The 23,956-nt window shown below is 40.0% G+C and overlaps 2 protein-coding genes across 13 annotated transcripts in view; one reads left to right on the forward strand and one right to left on the reverse strand.

Annotated features, from left to right (window-relative positions):
• Nucleotides 1-12,134, forward strand: part of vav2 (vav 2 guanine nucleotide exchange factor) — a 200,014-nt gene extending 187,880 nt beyond the window's left edge. For 5 of the 12 annotated variants that reach the window (XM_034125851.1, XM_034125854.1, XM_034125852.1 and 2 more), the window contains 12 exons: nt 136-224; nt 1,044-1,057; nt 1,192-1,210; nt 1,936-2,108; nt 4,102-4,173; nt 4,362-4,423; nt 4,707-4,823; nt 5,715-5,802; nt 5,901-6,024; nt 6,400-6,438; nt 8,462-8,616; nt 10,052-12,134. In XM_034125851.1, coding sequence (XP_033981742.1) covers nt 136-224; nt 1,044-1,057; nt 1,192-1,210; nt 1,936-2,108; nt 4,102-4,173; nt 4,362-4,423; nt 4,707-4,823; nt 5,715-5,802; nt 5,901-6,024; nt 6,400-6,438; nt 8,462-8,616; nt 10,052-10,099 — 1,000 coding nt within the window. In that variant the 3' untranslated portion in view covers nt 10,100-12,134. Of the gene's footprint in view, nt 1-135; nt 225-1,043; nt 1,058-1,191; nt 1,211-1,935; nt 2,109-4,101; nt 4,174-4,361; nt 4,424-4,706; nt 4,824-5,714; nt 5,803-5,900; nt 6,025-6,399; nt 6,439-6,645; nt 8,077-8,461; nt 8,617-10,051 lie in introns of those variants that run through there. The other 7 variants (XM_034125857.1, XM_034125858.1, XM_034125856.1 and 4 more) reach the window with 5 other exon arrangements.
• Nucleotides 12,135-12,863: 729 nt separating this feature from the next.
• LOC117478756 (coxsackievirus and adenovirus receptor homolog) overlaps nt 12,864-23,956 on the reverse strand; it is a 13,276-nt gene continuing 2,183 nt past the window's right edge. The window contains exons 3-7 of the mRNA XM_034125661.1: nt 22,549-22,753; nt 19,814-19,966; nt 18,866-18,988; nt 17,006-17,147; nt 12,864-13,053 (exon numbers count right to left, since the gene is read on the reverse strand). Of these exons, the coding sequence (XP_033981552.1) occupies nt 12,864-13,053; nt 17,006-17,147; nt 18,866-18,988; nt 19,814-19,966; nt 22,549-22,753 (813 nt within the window). The remainder of the gene's footprint in view (nt 13,054-17,005; nt 17,148-18,865; nt 18,989-19,813; nt 19,967-22,548; nt 22,754-23,956) is intronic.

A 23,956-nucleotide genomic window follows, 5' to 3' on the forward strand; every position in this document is an offset into this window, starting at 1 on the left:
GTAACCGCAATCACAGGCTTATAGTTCCAAGCAGCCGATTCCCTTGTGGGTTGTACGTACAAGAAGTTAATTTGTGTCTGAGACACTTCCTGTTTGCATTACTGATGTGAGCGTGTGTGTGTGTGTGTCCTATAGGGGAATCTTCTACCAGGGCTACTACTGCTCTCGCTGTGGAACAGGAGCACACAAAGAGTGTCTGGAAGTCATCACCATCTGTAAAATAAGTAGGTGTTCATTTAATCTGCTTGCAGAAACCCTTTTTTTTATTATTTTATAAAAAAAATGTCTATTTTGGGGGCTCAATGTCAGGTATACGGAAGCCTTGGATGTCAAGTGAATAAACAAATATATTCTGTTAATCCATTAATTTAGTCTGGTCTAAATGATTTTCTCTCTTGTGTGTATGACTTACAAGTGGGTGGGAGAAAATGTTCTGCCAGAATAGTCTTTCTAAATTCCTTAATTAAAAATAAACCTTGTGTTTGTTGTTGTAGTACTTGTTTCGGCCACAAGAGGCTATAGTGCACCACTACTCAATGTTCTGAATGGACTAAATGCATATATGAGTTTACATTTTTTTTACGGTTTTCTTTACCTGCCAAAAATAAAAATGTAATTCATAAACAATTAGGATCAGAGTTCCAGTAAAGATTTGTTTTCCTCACTTGTCTCTCAGGGCTTCCGTACAGGGCTTGTCAATGTTTGGATTAAATTGTAAATCAATGTTGTGTGACAGACTTCATTGATGTTATTATGATATGATTATTTCATTTTTTTTAACCTCATTAAAAATGATCCGTGAAATTTCATTACGTTCACAAGCGTAAACGTACTGTTCCTGAACCGTGAACTGCTTGCAGGCCTCTGGGGGTTTCTATGGATCAGTGTGGGACTATTTCACATCTTTTCAACAGAGATGACTCTCTCTTACACACGTTTTTGACATTTTCTGGGGGGGTGTAACTATTTTAAATAAAGCACTTGAATTGTGCGTTCATTGATTCAAACTCCTCACTGTCACTGTTTTATTTCTCTTGTTTCAGATCCTCTTGACTTGGTGAGTACTTTATCAATATATGAGTCAAATGTTCCTTAATTGTCCCTTTCCTTCTTATATCTTTAACATTAAATCATACAAGTAGGATTTTAGTTTGTAATAAATTCACTGAAAAACAATGTTTTTCTCTCCAGGAACCCGGATTATCATCAGGTAAGATCCAGTCACTTAAACATGACACACAGCACACTTCCATATGAAGCTGCATATTCTGTCAGCTGTCATGTTATGAGTTTATTATGGATCCAGCACAGCTCTCTCCTGCCATCTAGTGGATAGACACACTACACATGAACCAAAAAAAAAAACACATTATCAACGTGTACAGTGGGTGGCAGTGCATGCATAAATATAGATACTATGTGCTCATGATATTACTTGCCATTCAAAAACCCTGAAGACATTTGAGATTAAAATAAACCAGAACATGATAATCAGTCTCAAAAGGGTGAGACACAGTTTGAAATGACAAAGTTCTTGTTAATAAGATTTTCTTTGAAATATCTGGTGTTTTTGCCATATATGATACTTGAAAGTAGACAGACAAAAGGATGCTAAACCAGATTTGAACCCAGGGAGTTGTGGTTAAATTGTTTGTATCTTAGACCACTGCATCACTTAAAGAGGCCCTATTGTTCTTTTAGGGGTTTTTCCCTTTCCTGTATGTAAACATGTCACAGTAGAGGCACACAATACAAATATGAATCTGAAAATGACCACAATATGTCCCCTTCAATGGGTCAGATGTCTAATCACAAACAGGCCTGTCTTTATCAGCCTGATTCACAATGTGTTACTTCTAAATGACAGGAAGCAGCACGAGTTCAGATTAAAATGTTTCACTTTTATCCCTTTTATACATGTGACTGTTACTCCAGCTACATCCATCAATCCTCATAGCAATCACTTGATTGTGTCTCCAGGCCCCAAGATGGTGGCAGTGAGGAACTACCACGGCACGCCTGCTCCACCGGGGAAGACGCCGCTGTGTTTTCAAACAGGAGAGTTTATCGAGCTGCTGAAGGGAGATCCTGACACCACGTGGTGGGAGGTACGGCTGTCAATCACTCTTATCTGACACAGACTTTAACATATCTTGTTAAAAGCATATTAAGCTGCTTCTGACCTCCAGCACGTTGAGAAATTGTGATATTGGACATTAAATGAATGAATGTTTAAAAGTTTAGGGTGATCACATGAGGAGAAATCATAGCCCTTTTGGCTCTCTGGGATAAATCCCTACACTCTAGCCTGGCTTTGTCCAAAGGTAACACAGTCTGGACCCCCAGCTCCTGTACAGACAATTAATATCTTGTTTGTTTAATCCATACAAAAACAATTATTTTTCTTGGCCGGGTGCAGTGACTTCCACTTTTTATCATTGTGAGGTTGCTCGGCAGCTGGCACAGACTCCAGGTAGTCCATGGCAGGGCCAATACATACTTTATTTTACTCCTTAGTCTTTACACAGTTAAAACAAACAAGTTGTACTGTGTTAAGCTGGTATTTGGTAACCTTTAGACAGAGTCAGGCTGGCTGTTTCCTGCTATTTCAACATTTATGCTAGGCTGGCTGTAGCCTTGTATGAGAGCGATATCAATCTTCACATCTCAGAAATGTCGAACTTTTCCTTGAAACCAATGTAAGAGGAGAGCCAGGAATGTGGAAACACATTTCACACACTGACTGCACTATAAATAAAGCTTCATCACCTGGGTCTGTCATTTTACAGGTAATCCAATATCAATTTGCTCAAGATAATTGCAAACCATACAAATAAAAACACATTTGGTAAAGTTTAGACACATCTTGACAGGTAAAATAACTAATCTTCTTTAGAGGAGTGATGCTTTTACAGTGTTATTATGCAGGGTAAATCTATGAATATGTATGAGTGAAAAATGTAGGAAACAAGATTTAAGTAAGTGAATGGCTGGGAGTTACAAACGTGATATGATTGTAAACTGTTTCTAATCCAGGAATATAACTGAACTTGGTTTTTCTCGATTGTGTTTTTTTTGTTTGCCTTCTTTAAAGATGCAACACACATTCTGATACTTTGCCTTAGGTCGCAGTTCCAGACAGGCAATATGGGAAGTTAAGAAACCCATTTGAATCAAGGATGTTGAAGGTTATCATCCTTTAGAATTGGAATCTTGTTATTTAGCGGCATATTTCGGCAATAAACTTTGATCCTGACATTAAATAAATATTGAATCTTACTTACCCAAGGTAGTTTGATGTTATTCAAGTCATCCAGCCTTCTGTAGGACCTTTAACACTTTGTGTGTGCAGAGAGTTCTAATCTGATATTATCAGACCATACTGAGAAAATCAATCCCCTGATGTATTCTACTGCCTTCTATGCATCTTCAACAACAGCATTGACCCTCTCTTAGTTAAAAATCAATGGAGCTGTACCTGCAGACCTTCAGAGCTTCGACAGTGAATCAGGCTGAACGACAGCGGCTGTAACACTGCTGTCACTCCCAACTTCCTGAGGCCATTCTTTTAAAGGGGCCTCTATTCTGTTTTCAGGGTTGTCCCTTTCCTGTAGTGTTTTGGTTTTGTGTAAAGGCTAAAATACCAAAGTTGCCTCCACAGACACTCCCCAATCAATCGACCAATCACAACAGATCCGGCCAGCTAACCAATCAGAGCAGACTGGGCTCTGGTTTCAGACAGAGGGTGAAAAGAGGTGCTGCAGCACAGGCAGTATGAGACAAATAAAGAGATTTTTGAACATTAAAGCATGGAGACATGTCACAGTAGAGACACAACAAATACAGATATTAACCTGAACATTAGCATACGTCCTCTTGAAACTCACCCGGTGGTTAACCCTCTACGGAACAGTTTAATCCTGCCATGTGATATGTATGAGTGTGCTGAGCTTTGAATATAAAGTTGGTTCATTCAGGTTAATCCAGTACTGTATGCGATTGTAGGATTTTTCTTCTTAAATAATTGATAAAGCACTTTCCATTATTAGAGTTTTTTAAATACCTTACAATTAAACTCGCCCTGCCTTTTTTTTCTTGCAGGGAAAACTGATACAAACACTAAAGAGCGGCTTCTTTCCCAGTTCTTGTGTAAAACCATGTTTGGACCCAAAGGTAAGCCACCTATATGCAGTACATGTACAGCATGTATATATTATTCAAGAATCATAACAGTGTCTTGAGGGCTTTCCTCTTTCTCTTTAGTGTACACTTTAACCACCTATGTGGGACATACGTATACGTGATCTACTTCTGCTCCATGTCATTGTTATGTTTACACGCGCTGTGTCTATTTATTCCAGCCTTTCCAGTCATTATCTACCCGGCAGTGCTCCAGGGAATCAGACTACTATGGATATCCTTGGTAAGACCCTTAACTTCTGAAGAGTGTGGACCTATCACGATGTACACTATGCAAATAGCCCGAGGTCACTATCTAATTACGCCAGATATGTTCACGCTAATACTTGTAATGTTTTTGCACTTTTTCAAATTAAACCAAAGTGACCCCAAACATGACCGCAATCAAAAGATGAATTACTGCACCGTTGTTTGATGTCAAGGATTTGTTAAGCCTTCAGTATGTGGTTTGATTGTATATAGCTTTGTGTTTGAGGTGACAGCATGTATCCTCTGCTCCTCTGTAGGTTTGCGGGGAACATGGAGCGCCAGCAGGCCGATAACCTTTTAAAATCCCACAGCAGCGGGACCTACCTTATCAGAGAGAGGACGGCGGAGGCAGAGAGGTTCGCCATCAGCATCAAGTGAGTGTTCAACATCGCAACAGGAGAGGGAGAAACTCAGGGGAAGTGGTTTTATTCACATCTCACGGGGAATACAAATTCTCACGGGATGCCCCAGTCAGCTTTTTCCCGAGCATCTTTCAGCTCCAGCTAATTACCGCTCGGTAATTGCTTCTTTTTTTTTAATCCTGTTTGTTTGTGTGTATTTCCTCCGAGAAAATGCATCAGGAAGAGAAATGCATGAGCTCTGACTGGAGCTGTCATACACTGATGTACTGGGAGGAATGCTTTAGCACATTTATCTCTAAGACAGGTGCGAATGGGCTGGGGAGACCAGCCTTGAGATGGATAATGAAATCAGTTTGTGAAAATTACTTTTAAAGTCTGTCAGTCCTTCAGGTATACACAACTGAATTTCATGTTGACAGCAGCACCAAAGGTCCATGAGAGAGGGAGAACAATATTAAGAATCAGAATCACACCGAGTGTTTTCAGATAGTGAAAGCACAAAGAGCCAACTCAAAACCTAATCTTTTAATTTGGCTTTTAATTTAATTGTATTCATGATTTTTTTAATTCTTATTTATTTCCTTATTTCTTTCTTATTTTATTATAAATGGTATTCTTATTTTAATTATTTTCTTTTCTTATTGTATTCTTATTTATTTGTTATGCTTGTTTTATTCAGGCATGTGTTTTATTGAATTATGTTGGTTTTAAGTGTTATCACATTATTATCAGTCATGTGTTATATATTAACTGTGAAGGGGGTGGTTGTTTTGTATTGATGTTTGGTTTGTAAAGCACTTTGCGTTAGATTTATGAATGAAAAGTGCTATATAAATAAAGTTTGATTTGAGTATCGAGCTGAATCCAATGATTAAAATGTAAACATGATTTCTTCTTTTACAGATTCAACGATGAAGTAAAACACATCAAAGTCATTGAAAAAGACAACTGGATTCACATCACTGAGGCCAAGAAATTTGAGAGTCTTTTGGTAAGTCACATGTTTTACTAGAAACCCAAATACCTACAGTAGCTTCATATCAGTGTGAGATAATAACAATATTTCTTCTGTGCTGTTTGTTATAACAGGAGCTGGTGGAGTACTATCAGGCACATTCACTGAAAGAGAGCTTTAAGTTGTTAGACACGACCCTGCGATACCCGTACAAGTCGAGAGAACGCTCGCTAACACGGGCCAGCACACGCTCACCAGGTAAGCCCTCAGAACGGTCCTGCTCTCCAGCAGCTAGCCTGAGCCACTATCAGAAAATACTCTTTTCAACATGATTAGTTTGGACAGACTTCATTTTGAAAGTTTAGAAGAGCCTGGGGTGTGCACATTCTGCAAGAGACCCCCAGCAGTCAGGCACTCGGGCAGTATTACTTGACATGCCCCAAGCATTTCAAAGCAGGGCATACTGCCTATTTTTGCCCAATTTTTATATATATAGTGACATTTTTTATATCATAACAATTTTGATTGGTAACAGTTTTGTTTGTTTTGTTGCTAACTCAAATGTATGTTTTCTTTACCCAGCATTTAGTAGAATAGCATTTTAATTCTAACATTGTTTATATCCCTGTATAGATGTACCCATACAGATGAACGCTCAAATATCTGGATCAGGTATTGTTTACAATCAGTAGTCGGATACCCTTATTTATGTATGTATTGTTTTGTTACATTGCTTTACAAAGTTTGAAAAGTAATGTTGAGGTCATGCCTTGCACGTCACTTACACAAATACAGATTTTAATTTAACACTGGAATTAGATTGGTAGATCCATGTTATATGTGGTCATTGTCCTTTCTGTCTTTGCTAACACATTGCAGCATATCTTAGCATGTTACCACCAGCTGGGGGATCGTGTGGCACCATGTGCAGGAATGTGTTTCATGAGAACCCTCCTCTATGGTCATGAGCTTTAGGCAAGGCTCAAACCAGATCATAGATAGCAGTGTTTGAGCTCTTCTCTAAAGACAGGGTGAGGTGCCAGACATCTGGTTTGGACATCTCATGCAGATGACTCCTGGACACATCCCTTTGGCACTATGCAAAACACATGGAGCTTGGAGAAGACCACTGGGCAGGCTCATATCCCCTCTCATATCTGACCTGGGAACACCTTGGGTACCCCAGGAACAGCTGAAGGGCATGGCTAAGTTGTACGAACGTCTTTGGATAAATGGACATTTGGGGTAGCGACATGTATACCTCCCTGCTTCTATGAATGATTATGAGAACTAATTTGACTGTGTCCATTTTACAGATGTATTCCCTTGCCATCTTTGCTGTGGGTATAGCTATCTAGGGAGGCTAGAATAAATGAGACACACTGGCCAGTGACTCACAGAGAGGATTGGAGGGAGCCCCCAGGGGAACAGGGCCGAAAGAGAGACCAGCAGTGTGAAATAGATAAAGAGCGGGAGACAAAGAGGAAGTGGCCTGTGGCTGTGAGTTGGCAGCCATTAGGCCATATCAATACTGGCTTCTGTCCTGCAGCTCTCTGATCCACTGGAGGAACTGGCCACCACAGACAGATTGTCTCCCTCCAGTTCTTGGGTGCATTTGGAAATGAGACAATTGAGTCTTCTCAGCTGCTAATGTGCTCTCAAGCACACATTTTTGTGTATTGTCGTGGTGGCAGATGTACATGGCAACGATGCTTCTCTTATTACCTTTTAAAAGCTGTGCTCTCCACACTATTATGCACTGACAATCTGGTAATGGAGTCCAGACGAGTGTTGTCTGGGAGCCTGTACGAGTTGTGTGAAAGTTCAGCAGCAGAAATGTGCTACAAAGAGCAGATGGTGTCACATTTAAATTCCTGTTTCACATTAAAAGTCACACAGTCTTGTTGTCTGTTGGTAACGTTGCCAGATTCTGAACAATAATAGGTAAAGTAGAAAGGAAAATGTTTGTTTACCCTTTCAGTCTGACTGTATGTCACAAGAAAGTCCCTTACATTCACATCAGTGCATGAACTGACATTATTTTTTTAATTGTTGTTTTCAGGGAAACCACTAAAGTATTCAAATCATGACAAGATTAAAGAATGATTACCCTATTTTCCAGGCAGACAACTTCAATGTGCTTCTTTTTAGTTTTGCTTCTCAGACTCGAGCTCTGCTTTTCCAGCTTTATTTCCTCCTCTGTGTTTCTTCTTCTTCTCCCAGCAGCCACCTGCGCCTCCTACAACTTCTCCTTCCTCAGTCCGCAGGGCCTCAACTTCTCCTCTCAGAGCTCAGCTCCCTTTTGGTCAGGTACTCATATTTCTCTTCTTTCTTTTCATGCTCCTTCCTCTTATCCCCCTGCACCTCATCCACTGTTATTTCATAATAAGTGTCCGTGCTGTCGACCTCATTCCTTGTTCTCCGTGGCACTCTTTTCATCACCAAGAATCTTCTCGTGATCACACTCCCTCATTAAATCACGAGAAGAAAAGCAATTTCCTCTCCAGTGATGAAACAACTTGTCCTTTCCCATGGAGCTCATTTGTCTTTGTGTGGCTGCGTTGTGTCACGCTGAACACAGAAATGACCATCATCCTTCACAACTAATGATAACCACTATGTCTAGTTTCACCTTTCACTCTTGTCAATTACTAACAATGTGAGAAGACTGAGTCCCCGTTGTTTCATTTTGCAGTGTTCACTCCTCGGGTGGTCAGCTCAGCGGTGGCCAGGTATAATTTTGCAGCAAGAGACATGAGAGAGCTTTCTCTGCGGGAAGGAGACATCGTGAAAATCTACAGCAAGATCGGAGGAGACCAGGGCTGGTGGAAGGGAGAGGCCAACGGACGAGTGAGTACAATTACATTTAGGGCTGGTTAAAGGGAATAGAATAAAAAATGGGCTTAAAAACAAAAAAATTAAGTTCCGTGTGCTGTAGTCTTTAGAGATTAGAACAAGATTCATGTGCACTGATGTGGAACCACTGAATTTAACCAATTATACCACTTATATTTAAAGGACTCCTAACAGGTGTTTACAAACTAAAACCTGCCTACTGGGAAATGTGTCTGTTTAAACGGGTAGCAGTCCAACTGGATGTAATGTCAATGTTTTGTTCTAAAGACAATAATGTGTTGCTTTGGATATGGATTCTAGTATAATTTAGGTTTTATTATAGTGCATCTTGCTTAGAGACCTTAAAACAAATAGGACACCATGTCGTATCAATTGGGCACTTATGATAACAAATATAGGATGTATTTGTATTTAAAAGAAAAATAACATATCAGTGGTTAATGTAAAGAGTAAAGACCCCATGGTCAGTAAGTTGTGTTATTTTTTTATAACTGCACGAATCAGTTTGCATTATCCCCATTTGACTGCTTGCAAGTGATACAATTACATTTTCACTGCTCTATATATGCACTATGTAACAATACTGACTTTCCAACCAGTAGGAACAGTTGTCTAGCAACAGCCGTAGAAATAGAAGAAGAGTTTTTTTAGAAGGCTGGGACATCTAAGCTATCTAAAAATATTGCACATCATGTGGCTAATTAAAGCAAAGAGATCAGAGTGGTCTGATACATTCAGACTCACAGTGTTATAAGTGTTTTCTCACTGCATGTACTTCTAGGGCACTGTGTCCGCATAGTGTTTCTTTCTGGCAGAAAGGTGCTCTGCAGAGCCTCTTCACAGCTTTTCATTAAAAAAACCTTCACTTTCCATGACAAGGATATCTTAACAATGTATCACCACTTTTGTAAAAACAGACTAGCCTCGCCCCCTTCCCTGTTATCCATCTATTTGAGCAATTATATAGTTGTTGGACATTGATTTTCTCCGTGAGAACCAACTGAAAAATGATTTCTCTCAAACTTTGGATGAATGAGTTTGTCACCGCTCAGTCTGACAGCTGTAGGACGAGAAAGACGATCCGTGTTCTGCGATAAAAGTCAAACTCACCGGCAGATACATCCACTGTCCACCGGCCAATCTGCTCAAACCAACAAGCTTCTACTCCAATTACTACAGTAATGTCACCAGCTGTTCTTTGAATAATTTAGATATTCAACTTGAAGCGCTGTCACAAAAATGGTTTAGGAACTCAAAGATACAATGATTTGTGCAGTGCATACATATCGTCATTGGAAACATTTGAAAAAGACACTGGGTGCTCAGAAAAAGCACACTTGGACACATGCCCGAATGATGTATACATGATTCTAAATTAACATTATCTTGTTTACATTTACACACTGATACTTACTGTTTTATGCCTCAGATTGGATGGTTTCCCTCAACGTACGTGGACGAAGAAGGCGTTCAGTAATGCTGGAAGGATTACTGGCCTCGCGCTCTAAAATCAGGAACCATCATCTATCTACTGTGCTCAGAGAAATCACTCACTCTCTCCAGGAAACAACACAAGAAAAAAAAAACTTTTGCTGTTGTTTTTTTGCTGGATACCCGATCGTTCTGCGAGTGTTTCTACCCCATTTCTCAATCTTCAATTATGCACCTGCTTTGCTTATGTTTGTACATTTTTCATTCTTTATTTTAGCAGGATGTCCTGTTTAATCTCTGTACAGGAAAGAAGAAGAAAGTGGCTTGTTGTCTGTCAGTGTGTTCTGCAGAGGATCTATGAACTGAGGACAGAAACTGTGGATAGCTTCTTGGTTGCAGGTCTATGCCAGGTGAAATAATTGTACAGTATAGATAATTTATTGAATAGAGATTATTATCATTACTAATGATTATTGTGGGGGATTTTAGCTGAAGCAATGAATCAGAAACTAAAATAAGGGGGGGGAAAAGACAGATGCTCTGTTTTCATGTGGAGAGATTTTTGCCTTAGTTGTCATGGTGATGCCTTGTGGGCTGACACCAGTGGAGGGAATAGACTTTGTTGACTGGTTTTACTTCTCCATGTATGCATGTGCCCATGCGCGGCCCACACACACATACACACACACACACACACACACTCTGACCAATGTACAGTACGGTGCCTTTGAAGAATGGTCCATGCTTACTGAACCACAGCAGCCCCAAACAGAGGACTCTACTGAGGTGGGGGGCACTGACTGGGGACGCCCCTCCCCGGGAAACAAGATGGTGAAGCATTTAACTTATCCTAACCGTGACTGGATAGACTCAGAAAGAGGGTTTTTATAGCCATCAACATACTGACGGCTATGTCAGTATGTTACCACTGTTCAATGGATGAAACCAACTGGATGCAAAAGGGAAACATCAAGACATTCCACTGGACAACCACTTCACACTTTGATTTGTTCTTTGTGCATAGAATCAAGACTATTTTTTAACTGGACCGTTTATTATTTGAAGCCAAATTCAGCCATGTTTTAATGTCTGCATGGAGTTTGTTATGATTTTTGTACTTTGCCTTATTTTTACAGATGTTCAGGTGTTGGGTTTTTCTTTTTGTTCCCGCCTCCCCCTTCTTAATGTAAATCATTTTTCATGCGTGAAATTTGGTGCTGTGCAGACTGGTGAAAATGTAAACTGTCAGAAGATTTTTTTATCTGAAGGAAAATGTACGTGCTAATGAACCTGAATCCACAGAAGAAGACATTTTGTGTTTTTCCAAAGGGGCAGTGCTCAGTGTTTCCATTTACTTCCAGTAATTAACAGCCATGTTGACTGCAGTTTGTCAATATTAAACGTTCATCAGTTTCCTATTGACAGAAGGCCAGTTTCTAATTCTAGTTATGCTGACGTTCAGATGTTTATTGGCTCTGTTAGCTTATAATGGTTCAAATTTGTTTACATTTAATTTCATATACAGAATATTGACTAACTCTGTTTGACCTTCATATCTGCACCTCCACATTGTGATATGGTATTGATGAATCCATAGCAGCTTAGACTGAAATGTCTCAGCCTTCATTTGAAAATGTCACGTATATTAAAACTCATCTTGTCTTCTTGCTAAAACTAATACGAAGGAAGCTAAGTGCAAACACTGAGCACGTCCGCTCAGGCTGGTTCTCCAACACTAACGGGGAAAAGGTGCTGATATGTTTAGTTTCTAAACTTTTGACTGTCTATGATGTGTGTCATTACAAAGGCCCACCCCCCCAAAAAACACAAAGTTCTACCACTGTGTGAGGGGGGACACACAGGAAGCCTCCATGTCATCTAAATAAAGAGAGGGGGGGGGGGGGGATCTAGTCGCTGTGTATGTGGTGGACAAAATCCCATTGCATGTGGCTATTGATATTTCAACTCCTGTCAATACGTCCTCGAAAAAAAATAAGTACTTAATCGTGTACATTTTTTTTTGAATGGTTGAGTATTTCCAAATGAGGTCTATTATGAAATAAATATTTCTCTTTGGTTTAAATTTGACACTGTATCATTTTTTGAAAGTTATATTACAAATGGTAAAACAACAAAACTCTCAAAAAAATGTTTAAGTCTGAACTTCTACAGGGAAATATTTGTCCCTATTATAATTATTTCAGGTTCATATTTGTATGTTTTGCCTCTACTGTGACATGTTTACATGCTTTAATGTTCAAAAAGCTCTTTATTTTTCTCATGCAGCACCTCTTTTCACCCTCTGTCTGAAACCAGACACCCAGTCTGCTCTGATTGATCTAATCGATAGGTTTATGATGGATTGATTTATGATTCGAAAATTGCGTCACTGTGGCACTCTATTTGTTGGAGCTCTAGCCAGGTAGAAGCACAATTGTAACATAGTGATGTCATGTTAAGGAAGTAAACAAAAGACTCCATTGGAGGCGTTTCAGGTAGGGGGGCGGTGTGTGGGAGGGAACTTTTATTTAGCCTTTACAGTATATAACACCCCCAAAAGCACAAAGGGCCCTTTAAAATGTTATGTTTAGTTCATTTACAAACAGTGATATTAACCTACATGTTATAGTAATGAAATTACTCTTCCTACATGAGTAAGATTATCCTTAAGTACTTACATGCACAATGTTACACAAATGATCACAAATCAAATCTAATAATTTAATCAGAATCTATGGAAGACTCCTGCTGCTGTGTTGAGTTGCTATTCAAACATTATAATGAAGCTCTGCTGCTCAGCATGTTGACTGTCACACTGCGAATCCGTCCATGCTGTCACATTCTGGTGTGTGTTTGTCCGGTGTGTGTCCCTGGCTGGAGGGAGAGTGTGTGTGTCCATCGTTGGGAGAGCCCACCTGACGGTAAGCGGGGGTGGGCTGGCTGGAGCTCCTGTTGGTACGGCGGCTGACCGGGCGACTCTCAGGAGGCGGAGCGTCCTCCCTGACATCAGAGCGGAACAGAGGTAGGGAGTCAAAGGTCTTTACTATGTATTCCACAGAATTAACGCTGGACTTATTTAATTTTAAAAGTGTTTTGTAGCATGAAATCAGAACTGTGAAGCTTGTTTGTGGAGCTTTGGGGTAGCGCTGCATGCACTGCAAAGTACACCATTTATATTGAAATAGGCTTATTATATGGAAATGGATTGGGGAGAGAAAGAAATGGTTTTCCCATCGTCACATTGTTTAGTCTGTATCATTTCACAAACATTTAGATTTCTAAGCCGAAAGCACGACTTGTACTTTCACTGCAAACGTTGCTGATTTTTATCTGATAAATAACAAAAACAAATGTGTCCATATTCTACACCACAACGGATGCACAATAGTACATTCTATTTATATAGTGATTTTCCCAGGGCTCAAAGACGCTTTACAAGCAAATAAGGTGAAGAACAGCAAAATAAGAGTCCAGAGCCAAGTGGAAGAAGGTTAGAGGAGTTCCAGGTTGACAGGAAGAGTGACAGGGTGACTGTGCAACATGTTTGCCTTTCTGGAGGCTCTTCTCACTGAAACTGTGCTTCTCTTCTACAGTCATCTAGTGCTTCAAGCAGCAAACCTGCACAATGGATAGACTTTCTGCTGTAAAGGAAATCATATATTCATTATAATATTATGATTCAAGTCAAGATTCGTGTTGTTTTAATTATGTTTTTATGAACTTTTACTCTGTACATTTGAGTTTCAAGAAAAGCGCTCTGTTTTTATAAAATGCATTATTATTATTATTATTATTATTAAGATTCAGTATGTCTAAAGATGTAATTAAAATGCAAAAGTGGGTTTTGAATAGGTCATAGTTGAAATAGGTCATATGTTGGAAAGAATGCCATAGTGTTTATGTAATATTATTGTATATAGAAATACATGCAGTACGTAATAAATGTGGTTAGAAAACTCAATAAAATGTAATTAAATATGATATATATATATATATAATTACAGCTTCATTATCCCTCCTCACTGTTTCTGTTTGTTTTAAGTAAAGAAGAAACAGTACTTGAACTGATTTGATACCATTCATAACTTCTTTCTGAACTTTCTTTCCCCTTTCAACTCAGCCTCCACATGTGAGAGGAGCTTTTGTTGTCGTGGCTGAAATGACGATTGATCTGCCGTCCCTCTCCTCTGAGCTTCTCCTGTGTATGAGAGGAGAGTTGAACTCCTGTAAGTCACAGATATGGAGAAGGGATGTAGCTTGAAGTGTCTCTCTGTCTCTCTGTCCTCCCACGCTGACTCTGCTCCCATCGGCTTTGAAAGCTCGTGGACTATCTCAACTTCATGTGAACCATATCTCCAAATATTTGGGCGAGACACTGTTTGTATGCACAAGGAGAAATCCTGTCTGAGACGTCAGGATGGGAGTTCAGCTGCTGAGCATCGGCCTGGAGCTGCTCTGCATTTCGCTCACAGCGGAGCAACATTACTAAACACAGACCTTTTGTTTAAGAGAGTTTAAATAGTTACACTTAGATAATATCAGCTGAAAAATGTACGAGAGGAAACCTATACTTTTTAAACTTGTGGATGCTGGAGTTTTGCCATAACAAATAATTGCCTAACATTAGTGTAATTATTCCTACATATTGATTTCAGGTTAAAAACAAGAACTAGGGACCATCTAGTTCCATGAGTACGACGGAATACTCAAGGCTCTGTTTTTCCACTTACAGCTACTTCATGTAGTAATAATAATAGTACATTTTATTTAGAGGCCCCCAAGCACACCTTACGATTCAGAAAATGTTCTTAAAAATGGTACAAAGGGACAGTAACAGGGGACGGGTTGCACTCTGATCTGTACAGCATTGACTTGTAGCATGGCGCTATACACCTGAGCTAACGTAATTGCAGTTTGCTAACATTATACATAACACTAGTTCACTGTGCATCAGTATTTTGTCTTCAAGTGATTTTGCTGGACATTCAAACCATAAACACATCAAATATTTCAAGCAGCAATGAAATGTATGCACCTTTATTCCGGCTAATGTATTACATTAATGCCATTACTTGAATGTATTTTTTAATGTTGTCCTTATGCACTTTTTCATTTTCTTTTCACATTAAAATGACCTTAACCAATCTAAGCTGCTCAACAAATGAACAGCAAACGTTCTGTACAGGCATGAGACGCTCTGTAACCAAATGTTACACTTGGAGTTGGCCTCGTCTGACATTGATATGCATTTAGATGGTTTCTTTGAATAAAAGCTTTTATATATTCACGGGGTAGAGGGCAAGCTGTGCTGCCTGCTTCAAATGAAAGATAAATTGGACAAAATAAAGGATCACACTACAGAAGGGGAAACTGTTACAACGCATTCATGTAACTGAGCTAGGATGTCATCTTGCCATATAAGGGGACGAAAACTCTGCACTTTAATTATTTCTAAAAGAAGAGCTTCAAATGTAAAACAAGAAAGGGCTGTTTGCCATCTCACATGGTTCATTTTGAACTGCTGCAACAGTAGCTTTGTAAGCTAACGATTATAATGTGTTCACAATCATATTTGAAGATCAGATAGCTGATGCTTTGATCCAGTGGATGAGCCTATTGGAGCAGTTTGCAGTCGAGTGTCTCGCCCAAGGACACTTTGACAGGTTGACCCTGTGATCGGTCAGAATCCCTCCTGTCCTCGGTTTTGCAAACACGATTTTGATACACATCAATTTAAAGTCTAGACATAGTCAGAGACAGTGTTGGGGTTAACAGGCGTGTTACTGTAATCAGATTACATGTATCTGTAACACGCTACCGTTGATAACAGCAGTAAACACATTGCAGATACTAAGCACGACATTCACGTCACTTGAAGGTCTTCTGCACAAAGGGAGGACAGAGGAATAAATCAAACGTCCCTTTTCACGGGAGCAAACATGGCAGAGGCGCAGAGAGAAACAGGCGGGAGTATTTCACGAAACGCCATTTTTGCTTCAAGTTCCAGCTTTGCTTGCTCATTATTTCTGTTCCTTCCACATCACTTAAAACTGTATATTCGGTAGGTGTATTTACTGAGCACTATGTATACAATCTAATTAAATAGACATACAGTAGGCGACCAAGGGAGGTCTTATTAAATGTAGTTTCCGTGTTGTAATAAAAGCGTACATGACTGCTGCGAGTCTCAGTCAGGAACACTCAGCAGAGCTTGTTGACAGGGTCTCATGTTTGAACTCTCAGGAAAGATGGAGACGATCAAGAACATGTTGGTGACTTTGAATGACTCCTACTCCGGCTTTCAGATGAAGCAAACAGCGACTGATGCTATTTATAGTGTCAGCCATTATATCTGCATCAGTTTACCTGACGAAAACTCAGTACACTTGTCACATAACACAAGGATTTCATAAAATGACTGTGCACAATGTGAGGCTTCCTGTGAGATTGAGACATTGGGAAATTCAATCCTAACTTTTGGAAGAACCCTACCTAACCCAGTGTTGTTTCAGAGACATGTCTATCACCGTCTGTATCGACATGTTTATTTTCTTTTTTCTTATTTCTATTCAACTCTGGAGTGTTGATTCTATTTCTATCTGAAAGCTTTTGAGTGTGTTGTCCCACATCTCGTAAGAAGCATTTTTAATTGCCTCTGTCTTTATATGTGTGGTTGTTGATGCCTTTTCATGTGTTTCCTTAACTGTGTCGTAAACCAAAACGCATATTATGCTAAATAATGCAAATGTAAAAATGTGTGTGCACAATAATGTGAAATCCATATGTCCAAGCCCTCTAACAAACGGCCAGGCTGCTGAAACCACTCCACACTGAGAAGTGTCCCACTCATGGGGACTTGTTGGTGATAAATGAACAGCAGAAACTTGCCAGACACTTGGAGAGTGTGGATTTGTTCCCTCAATTATCTGACCGCCCTGCTGCTCTACATTACCTGATGTCGTTGGAGAATTCCTTCTCAAATCCCCGTCTGCTGCTCAGCTTCCAGAATATGAGTCCGATGAAGACCAGTAGGAGGAAGATGAGGAGCAGAGAGCCCACGATGCTGCCGACGATCACCGCTGCTCTGTTTGGAGCTGTGAAAACACGGAATCAACACAGTGGGAAGAATCCATTATTGTGTTATTTGAACTGCGTGGTGCAGTGGTGACTGACCTCTCCAGGGAAATAATGTCTTCTCACAAATCATAGATACAGATTGTATTGTCATTTTCCAATAAATATGTATTTGTCTTGTCAAAGTGTCCAAGACAAGAGGACATTGGGAACTACGCTTCTTTTTTGCTACACACTACCATCTTATACATTTCATTAAACAAGTTCATTAATGAACAAAGAAACACCCTCCAAGGCTCGCTCATCCCTGACATAACTATCTATCAGTATACATATATATTTAAATATATTGAAACATTAGCATTCATACATATCTTGATATCAGACGGTCCTTTACAAGGGATCATTAAAGTGTGTCTCCCTCACAGACAGCAGATCACGACATCACTCAAATGTTAGATCTGGTTTGTTTTATCTGTACAAAGATGTGTTTTTAAGAGGGGTTACATGGAGAACTATTCTTTGCACGGACACACTTACTTCCCCAAGTCTCTGTTGGTTGCATGGCAACCTCACGGCGATGACAGGACTTTAGAAAATTGGACTATTTCTGGATATTTCTCTAACTCTTGGTGAAACCTAATAAGCCAGCAGGCTCCTTTCATTTCCCTCGTCCTTTAAGGCTTTGTAACAGGCTTAATATAATTCAATTACCTTTCCAAAGACTCAGCTATATATTAATTGTCTGAACAAACTCAAAGTATGGAGATAAAATAGCTTTCAGCATGTTTATAAGCTTCAGCCAAAAAGAGGTGTCTTTTCATCTCAGAATGAAAGGGCTAAATTGGTAAAAACATCCAATACAGAACAAGAAATTGGAGAAAAGCCTGAAAAGTTAGAGGATTTTTTTGCAGAAACCTTCATCTTATTCTGTAATATATTGTAAATCATCTTGCAACACCTCTAGAGGGGGGTCCTAAGCCTAAGGGTTGGAACCTATGATCTAGCACAGCACCCTGCGTATGAAATGAAAGTGAGTGATGCCCTGCCTGGAGCTGAACGTCTGAGCACTGTGACTGGAATCTATGGATCCTGCTGGATGTAATATAAGGGTCTGCTCCACTGATCAGGAGGCACACAAAGACACACATGTTTTATGAATCCACAGAATGGAGAGTCTTTTGTTTCTATAAAGAATCACAGACTGAGTTTCCTCCTGGTGAAGCTCTGCATGTCTCTGTCTTCTTCTCTTCTTTGTGGTTCAGAAGTGATACTGCACATCAGATGGTGTCAAAAGGGAATTTCCTCTTACCTTTCACAGTGTGCCAACTTAACTAATATGATCAGGTTCCTATATGAGTGCACTTGTTCACTGCTGCTGCCCTTTTTCTTGATAATTTCTCAAGCTAATAGGAGGCTGTCGCCGACATCACTCATGTTAGACTGAGCGACTCAGCAGCAGGAAGTCAGAGCTGATGAGATAAACGCTTTGTCTTCTGTGAATAAAGCAATTCTTCACAATTGACTGTGACCTTATTCCGTCACCATTAGACAACTTAATAGGGAGCACGCATTAATGTTACAGTGGTTAGACCCAGTGTGAGAGATCGTGGCAGAACTACAAAGAGAGCAGACTAAAGGGAAGGGAATGTAGGCCTTTCATGTTCACATGTGTGCGTCACGGTGTGTGTGAACAGGGACTTACTGTGTGTGTGTGGGGGGGTGTTAGTTGCCTTACGTTTGTTGGCTTTCAGGTTGATCCGGCAGTGTGCGGCTCCTACAGCATTGTTCACTTCACAAAGGTAGAATCCTGCGGAGCTCTCAGAGTGGTTTCTGATTCTCAGCTCCCCACTCACGCCGTCTGAGAACACATGAACGCCCACCATCACGGATTAAGCAACGTACTGTACATGAGCTGCACATACAAGGGGATACAATGCATGAGTCTAAGGCTTTCTGATTTTACACATACAGTATGAAGATGTTTGAAGAGGAGGAGAGCTGCTATGATGCTTATTTTCAGGTTAATATTGATATGTTTCTGCCTCTACCGTGACATGTCTCCATGCTTTAATGTTCAAAAAGCTCTTTATTTGTCTCATACTGCCTGTGCTGCTGCTCTAACCAATAGAAGCGTGAGTGTTACAGAGTGACGTCACAATGTTACAGAAGTAAACAAAGAAGTGAGAGAAATTCGGGACCTTTGAGATTTTAGCCTTAGAAGACCATTTACTTGCACAGGAAATGTATAACCCCAAAAGGCTTATTAGGGCTCATTTAACACACATTTGTGTTACCAATGTGGACACGGTGCAATGCAATTTACACTCAAAAATGTCAACTAGATTTTATATGTATTTATATTATAAAGAGTGAGGGGGAGAAAATGCAAATGATGATTATTCACTAGAGTCCTAAGTAGATTTTTACCAGTTCGACTATAGATGTCTGTGTTGCGTATCAGTATTTCCTAACAGTTTTTTTAACCTGACTTTCTATTATTTTCATAGAATTTGAAACATCTGAATAAATAATGAGTTCAGACATTCGTTAATCTTGTAAAGCCCACACCGTACATTCAATAAGGAAATTCGTTTTAATTGAGTTCTTAAACAGCTGTCCCCTGTCCTAACGCACACTCTTTGATCTGCAGTAGCACCATGACATCAGCAGAGGTCACACTCACCCTGTGTGGCTGCAGCGGGGAGGGGGCCGGTGCTTTCTCTCCTCCAGCTGTACAGTAAGGGAGTGGAGCCTCCTGCAGACTGGCAGTGCAGAGAGACAGCCCCCCCGATCAGCTCCCCCCCCTCCACCCAGCACTGAGGCACTGACGGCTTGGCTGGAAATCATACAACAAATGGATCATTTCACTGCCATTTCTATTCCTTTTTCTAGAAAAAAACAGTACAGCTTTTTAGCCTTAAGATGAAATTGGAGGAACCATTTAAAACCACCCACATGTTAGATGGTTGGCACCGACATTTATGCATTTTTATCTCTCAGAAATCCTATCAGCGTGCACATACAGTAAATAAAGTATACATTTGTAAATCGATAGGCTTGATGGGTTAGAAGGCAGAAACATGAAGTACAGTCCAGTTTTGGGAGATGAAAGAAGACAGAGATTGGTGGTGAGATGTATTGCGATACTCACTGACAAAAGAGCTTTAAATCACAACATTTCACACATTGGACTGAGTTGTTCCCTAGTTACATTATAAAAGAAGGAATCCTAGCTATCTACTTTCAATCGCTGCATTATTTGAAGCACTTATCCTTCTCAGGATCATACAAAAACCCTGATCTATAAAATGATTTGTTTGCTCTCAGGACTGTTTGTGTTGCTGTTGGGCTGAAAACAGCTTCAGGCTGTCTGTTGATATGGGAGCCTTTGAAGCAGATATTTATTCAACCATCTGCTAGTTTTTATCAAGCAAAAGGTGATGTGATTTGATCGGCTTTGATACGCAGCAAGAGTGTTAAGAGAAAAAAGTCCTGAGAAAGACTTTGGGTAAGACACCACAGGGTCAGCTAAAGTTCAACAATGGTTTATGCTAAATAAAGCGTCCAAATGTTTCTTCCATAAACATGACAAGTTTAAAATGTTCGGAACTCTAAGCCTCAAACGGGGCGACATTTGACTGATTCTTATCATTCAAATGTTGGTATTGTAAAAGTTCCTGAACTCACTCAGGCTAAAGAACATGTAAGTGCTCTGGTTTGAGGATTTGATTTTGGATTTGAGTTTTGAACCCTTAATTCAAAGTCTTTACAATCTTCTCCTATGGAAAAAATACATCAGATCTGATGGGGAACGTCACATTTCTGTGAGACAATTCAGTTTTTTTTGTTGCCATATTGTAAACCTTGTTCCTTTCAATACCCCTCCCCCCTTTTGAGACTGTTTCTGACATTACTTGTTATTCTAGTTGAAGTCTAAGTGGGCAGATAATAAAAGAGAACTTTGTGAAGAAGAAAGAAAGGAAGTTCAAGGCTGGGCAGTTTGGTAGCGAATTATGAAGCTTTTCAAAAGTGAAATGAAAAAGCTCTTAAGGTTTTATTTTTAAAGTAGTTCATGTTTGAAAGTTGTAATGGGAAATAGATTTAAAAAATAATCTTCCAATTAAAAAGTTCCCGGCACTCAGTACTCTTTTTGGTGTGAACGCGACATAAGGGGTACTAACGGAACTAAACGCGAAAAGTACAGGGAAAAGTACTCCGGTGTAATGTGTCCCATGCTTCTGATTTGGGACATAATCATGAAACATCTTTGAAAGGGTTATTTATGAATGAGTTCAGTCATAATAAATATGTCTGTTAATAGCTGATCTCCTGCTCCACTCGAGTTACTGCTCAAGTTCTTCAGGTCATATTAGCTGGGATAGAATCAAGTAAATATTAAAATGTCAAGATGAATACACTGATAAATGGCTCTATATGAAGTACATTTCAAATGACTATTGACCTGTTTTATTCTCTAAACAACAGCTCAATCTGTATCTATTGATTTCAGAAAAAACAGCCCTTTCCAGAGTTAGTTAAGATGATTGATTTAAACACAATGGTCGAAAACTGTGCACATTTTGACCATAAAACAGGTGAATGGTGTGAAAAGTTATATTTTTGTTTTTGCAAAGGAGTAAACGCTGTGTTCTAGGATAGCATTGTGTTTTTTTTTTTGCATTTTATTAATAGTAATCACTAGAGAGAATTTTACCTGAATTTAGGGAGCAGCTTGTCATTAAATACACATTTTTTTTATTTTATAGAACAAAGCCTGACTCAACCGACACTGAGAGAGCAATTCAATTTGTTCTCCTTGACATTCGTGTGACCTTGAACAAAACTGACCCCCACAAACCACTAATGGATCAGTGTGGTAATGCAGTAGAAGTCTTAAAAGATGAAAGTGGGCCTGATAGCAGGAACCACCAGATCATGTTTGTAGTAAATGGCAAGTTTAATGAATACTGGCATGTGACAAGGAAACGTAACCTTCATGGAAATATAGGCAACCCCAAAATACCTGTGGTTTCCTTCTCCTTTAAAGGTCACCTATTATGCAAAATCCACTTTTCATGTATTTTATACATAAACATGTGTCCTCTCTGTGTAAAGAGATTCTGAAAGTTTCAGGAAAAAATATTTGCTCTCTTTTTGTCCTGATCCATTTCTATAAAAACCTGTCTGAAAATGAGCTGATCAGATTTTGGCCACTTTATGATGTCATAACGATGTTTTGGCTTGTGTAACCATTAGCCAATCACCAACCAAGGTAACCCCCCACACTTCAGAGACATGTTTTGTATATATCTGAGACCTATAATATATTGATGAACAACAGTATAATAGGTGACCTTTAAACCCAATACATTCATGGCTGTCAGAAGGTCATCAATAATGTAACGTGCCCCTTCTTACCCATGACCACCAGGGACACCTTCCTGGCGTCCACTCCAGGGGACTTCTTCACTTTACACTGGTAGGTAGCACTGTGGGCAGGGGACAGCGGAGAGATAGACATGGAGGCGTCCCCCATGGAGGGGTCCGGAGCAGCAAATCTGAACCCTTTCCCAAGAGCGCTGTCCCCATGGATGTATGTGGTGCCGCTGGTGAAGGACAGGAGCTGGTGGAAGACAAAATAAAGATTGCACAACAAGATGAAACGTGCTGAACATTGTGTGTGTGTCCCCCTCCCCCCCCTGTGTGTAGTGGAGTGACATTGATCAGCAGGACAGAAACACAGCCCCCAAATGAATGCTAATGTTGCTCTATCTCTTATTGGGAAGATAATATTATTTCCTGTCTGCCGGATGATGAATGAGCCATTGTTTGCCATTAGCATATAACTTTATAACATTATGTGACGATTGTTTAAAAGCTGTGTGGTTGTTTTTGAGTCCCTCTGCTTCCTAGTGGATAAAGTTCCACAAAGAGGATTTCTAAAAGGCAGAGGGAAAAAATGCTCTTAAGTCTCTGACAGAAATGACTGATTTAAAGGGCCCATGTCATGGCCATTTCCACTGATCATATTTCCATTGTTGAGGTATACTAAAATAGATTTATATTGTGCAATTTTCCAAACTCACATTGGTTTCTCATACAGCATCTCTGTAAACTACGTGTATTCACTGAATATCACTCTCTGCCTTTAACGGCTCGTTGTAGCTCCAATAGCTCCAGCCCCCACCCTCCCTGTGAGCACAGTGTGCTCTGATTGGTCGGGACGTTGTGAATCGAGCTGACCTCCGTGGAGGTGTTGTTTCCTTGTTTAGGATACACAGCCAAACACAGCCAAACTCATCCTGAGCACACACAAAGTCACAGCCGAAGTAAAAACAATAAGTGTGGCTTGATATTGAGTAAGAAAAAGGTTGATAAACGCTGTGAGAATGGGTCTGCAGAGAGAATTTCGCCGCGATCCCAACTGTCTGTTATCAGCGTGCAGCCAGGGAGGAGAAATCAGCAGAGCTGCTGCCTGCACATAGAGTGTGTGTGTGTGAGGAAGTCCGTGGATTGGTCAATTTGAACCAATCAGCGGGGGCTTAACGTAACGGCTCCGCGGACGTAACGTAACGGCTCCACGGATTGGTCCATTTCGTTCCGGGTACGGCATGAAATGGACAGTGACGTATCTCCAACGAGGCATTTTGGGGAGGTATTTTCTGTGTTAGAGTTTTACTCGCTACAGGGTGTACTTTGAGGGTTTTGACTCTGCACACCGTTTACATGCATAAAAACCTTCATAACACACAAGGGGACGGGTAATAACCGGAAAAGCATGACATGGGCCCTTTAATGAAAAAGGGGATAAATGACTAATTTGTGT

Source organism: Trematomus bernacchii, unplaced genomic scaffold (assembly GCF_902827165.1).
Source record: "Trematomus bernacchii unplaced genomic scaffold, fTreBer1.1, whole genome shotgun sequence".
NCBI lineage: Eukaryota > Metazoa > Chordata > Actinopteri > Perciformes > Nototheniidae > Trematomus > Trematomus bernacchii.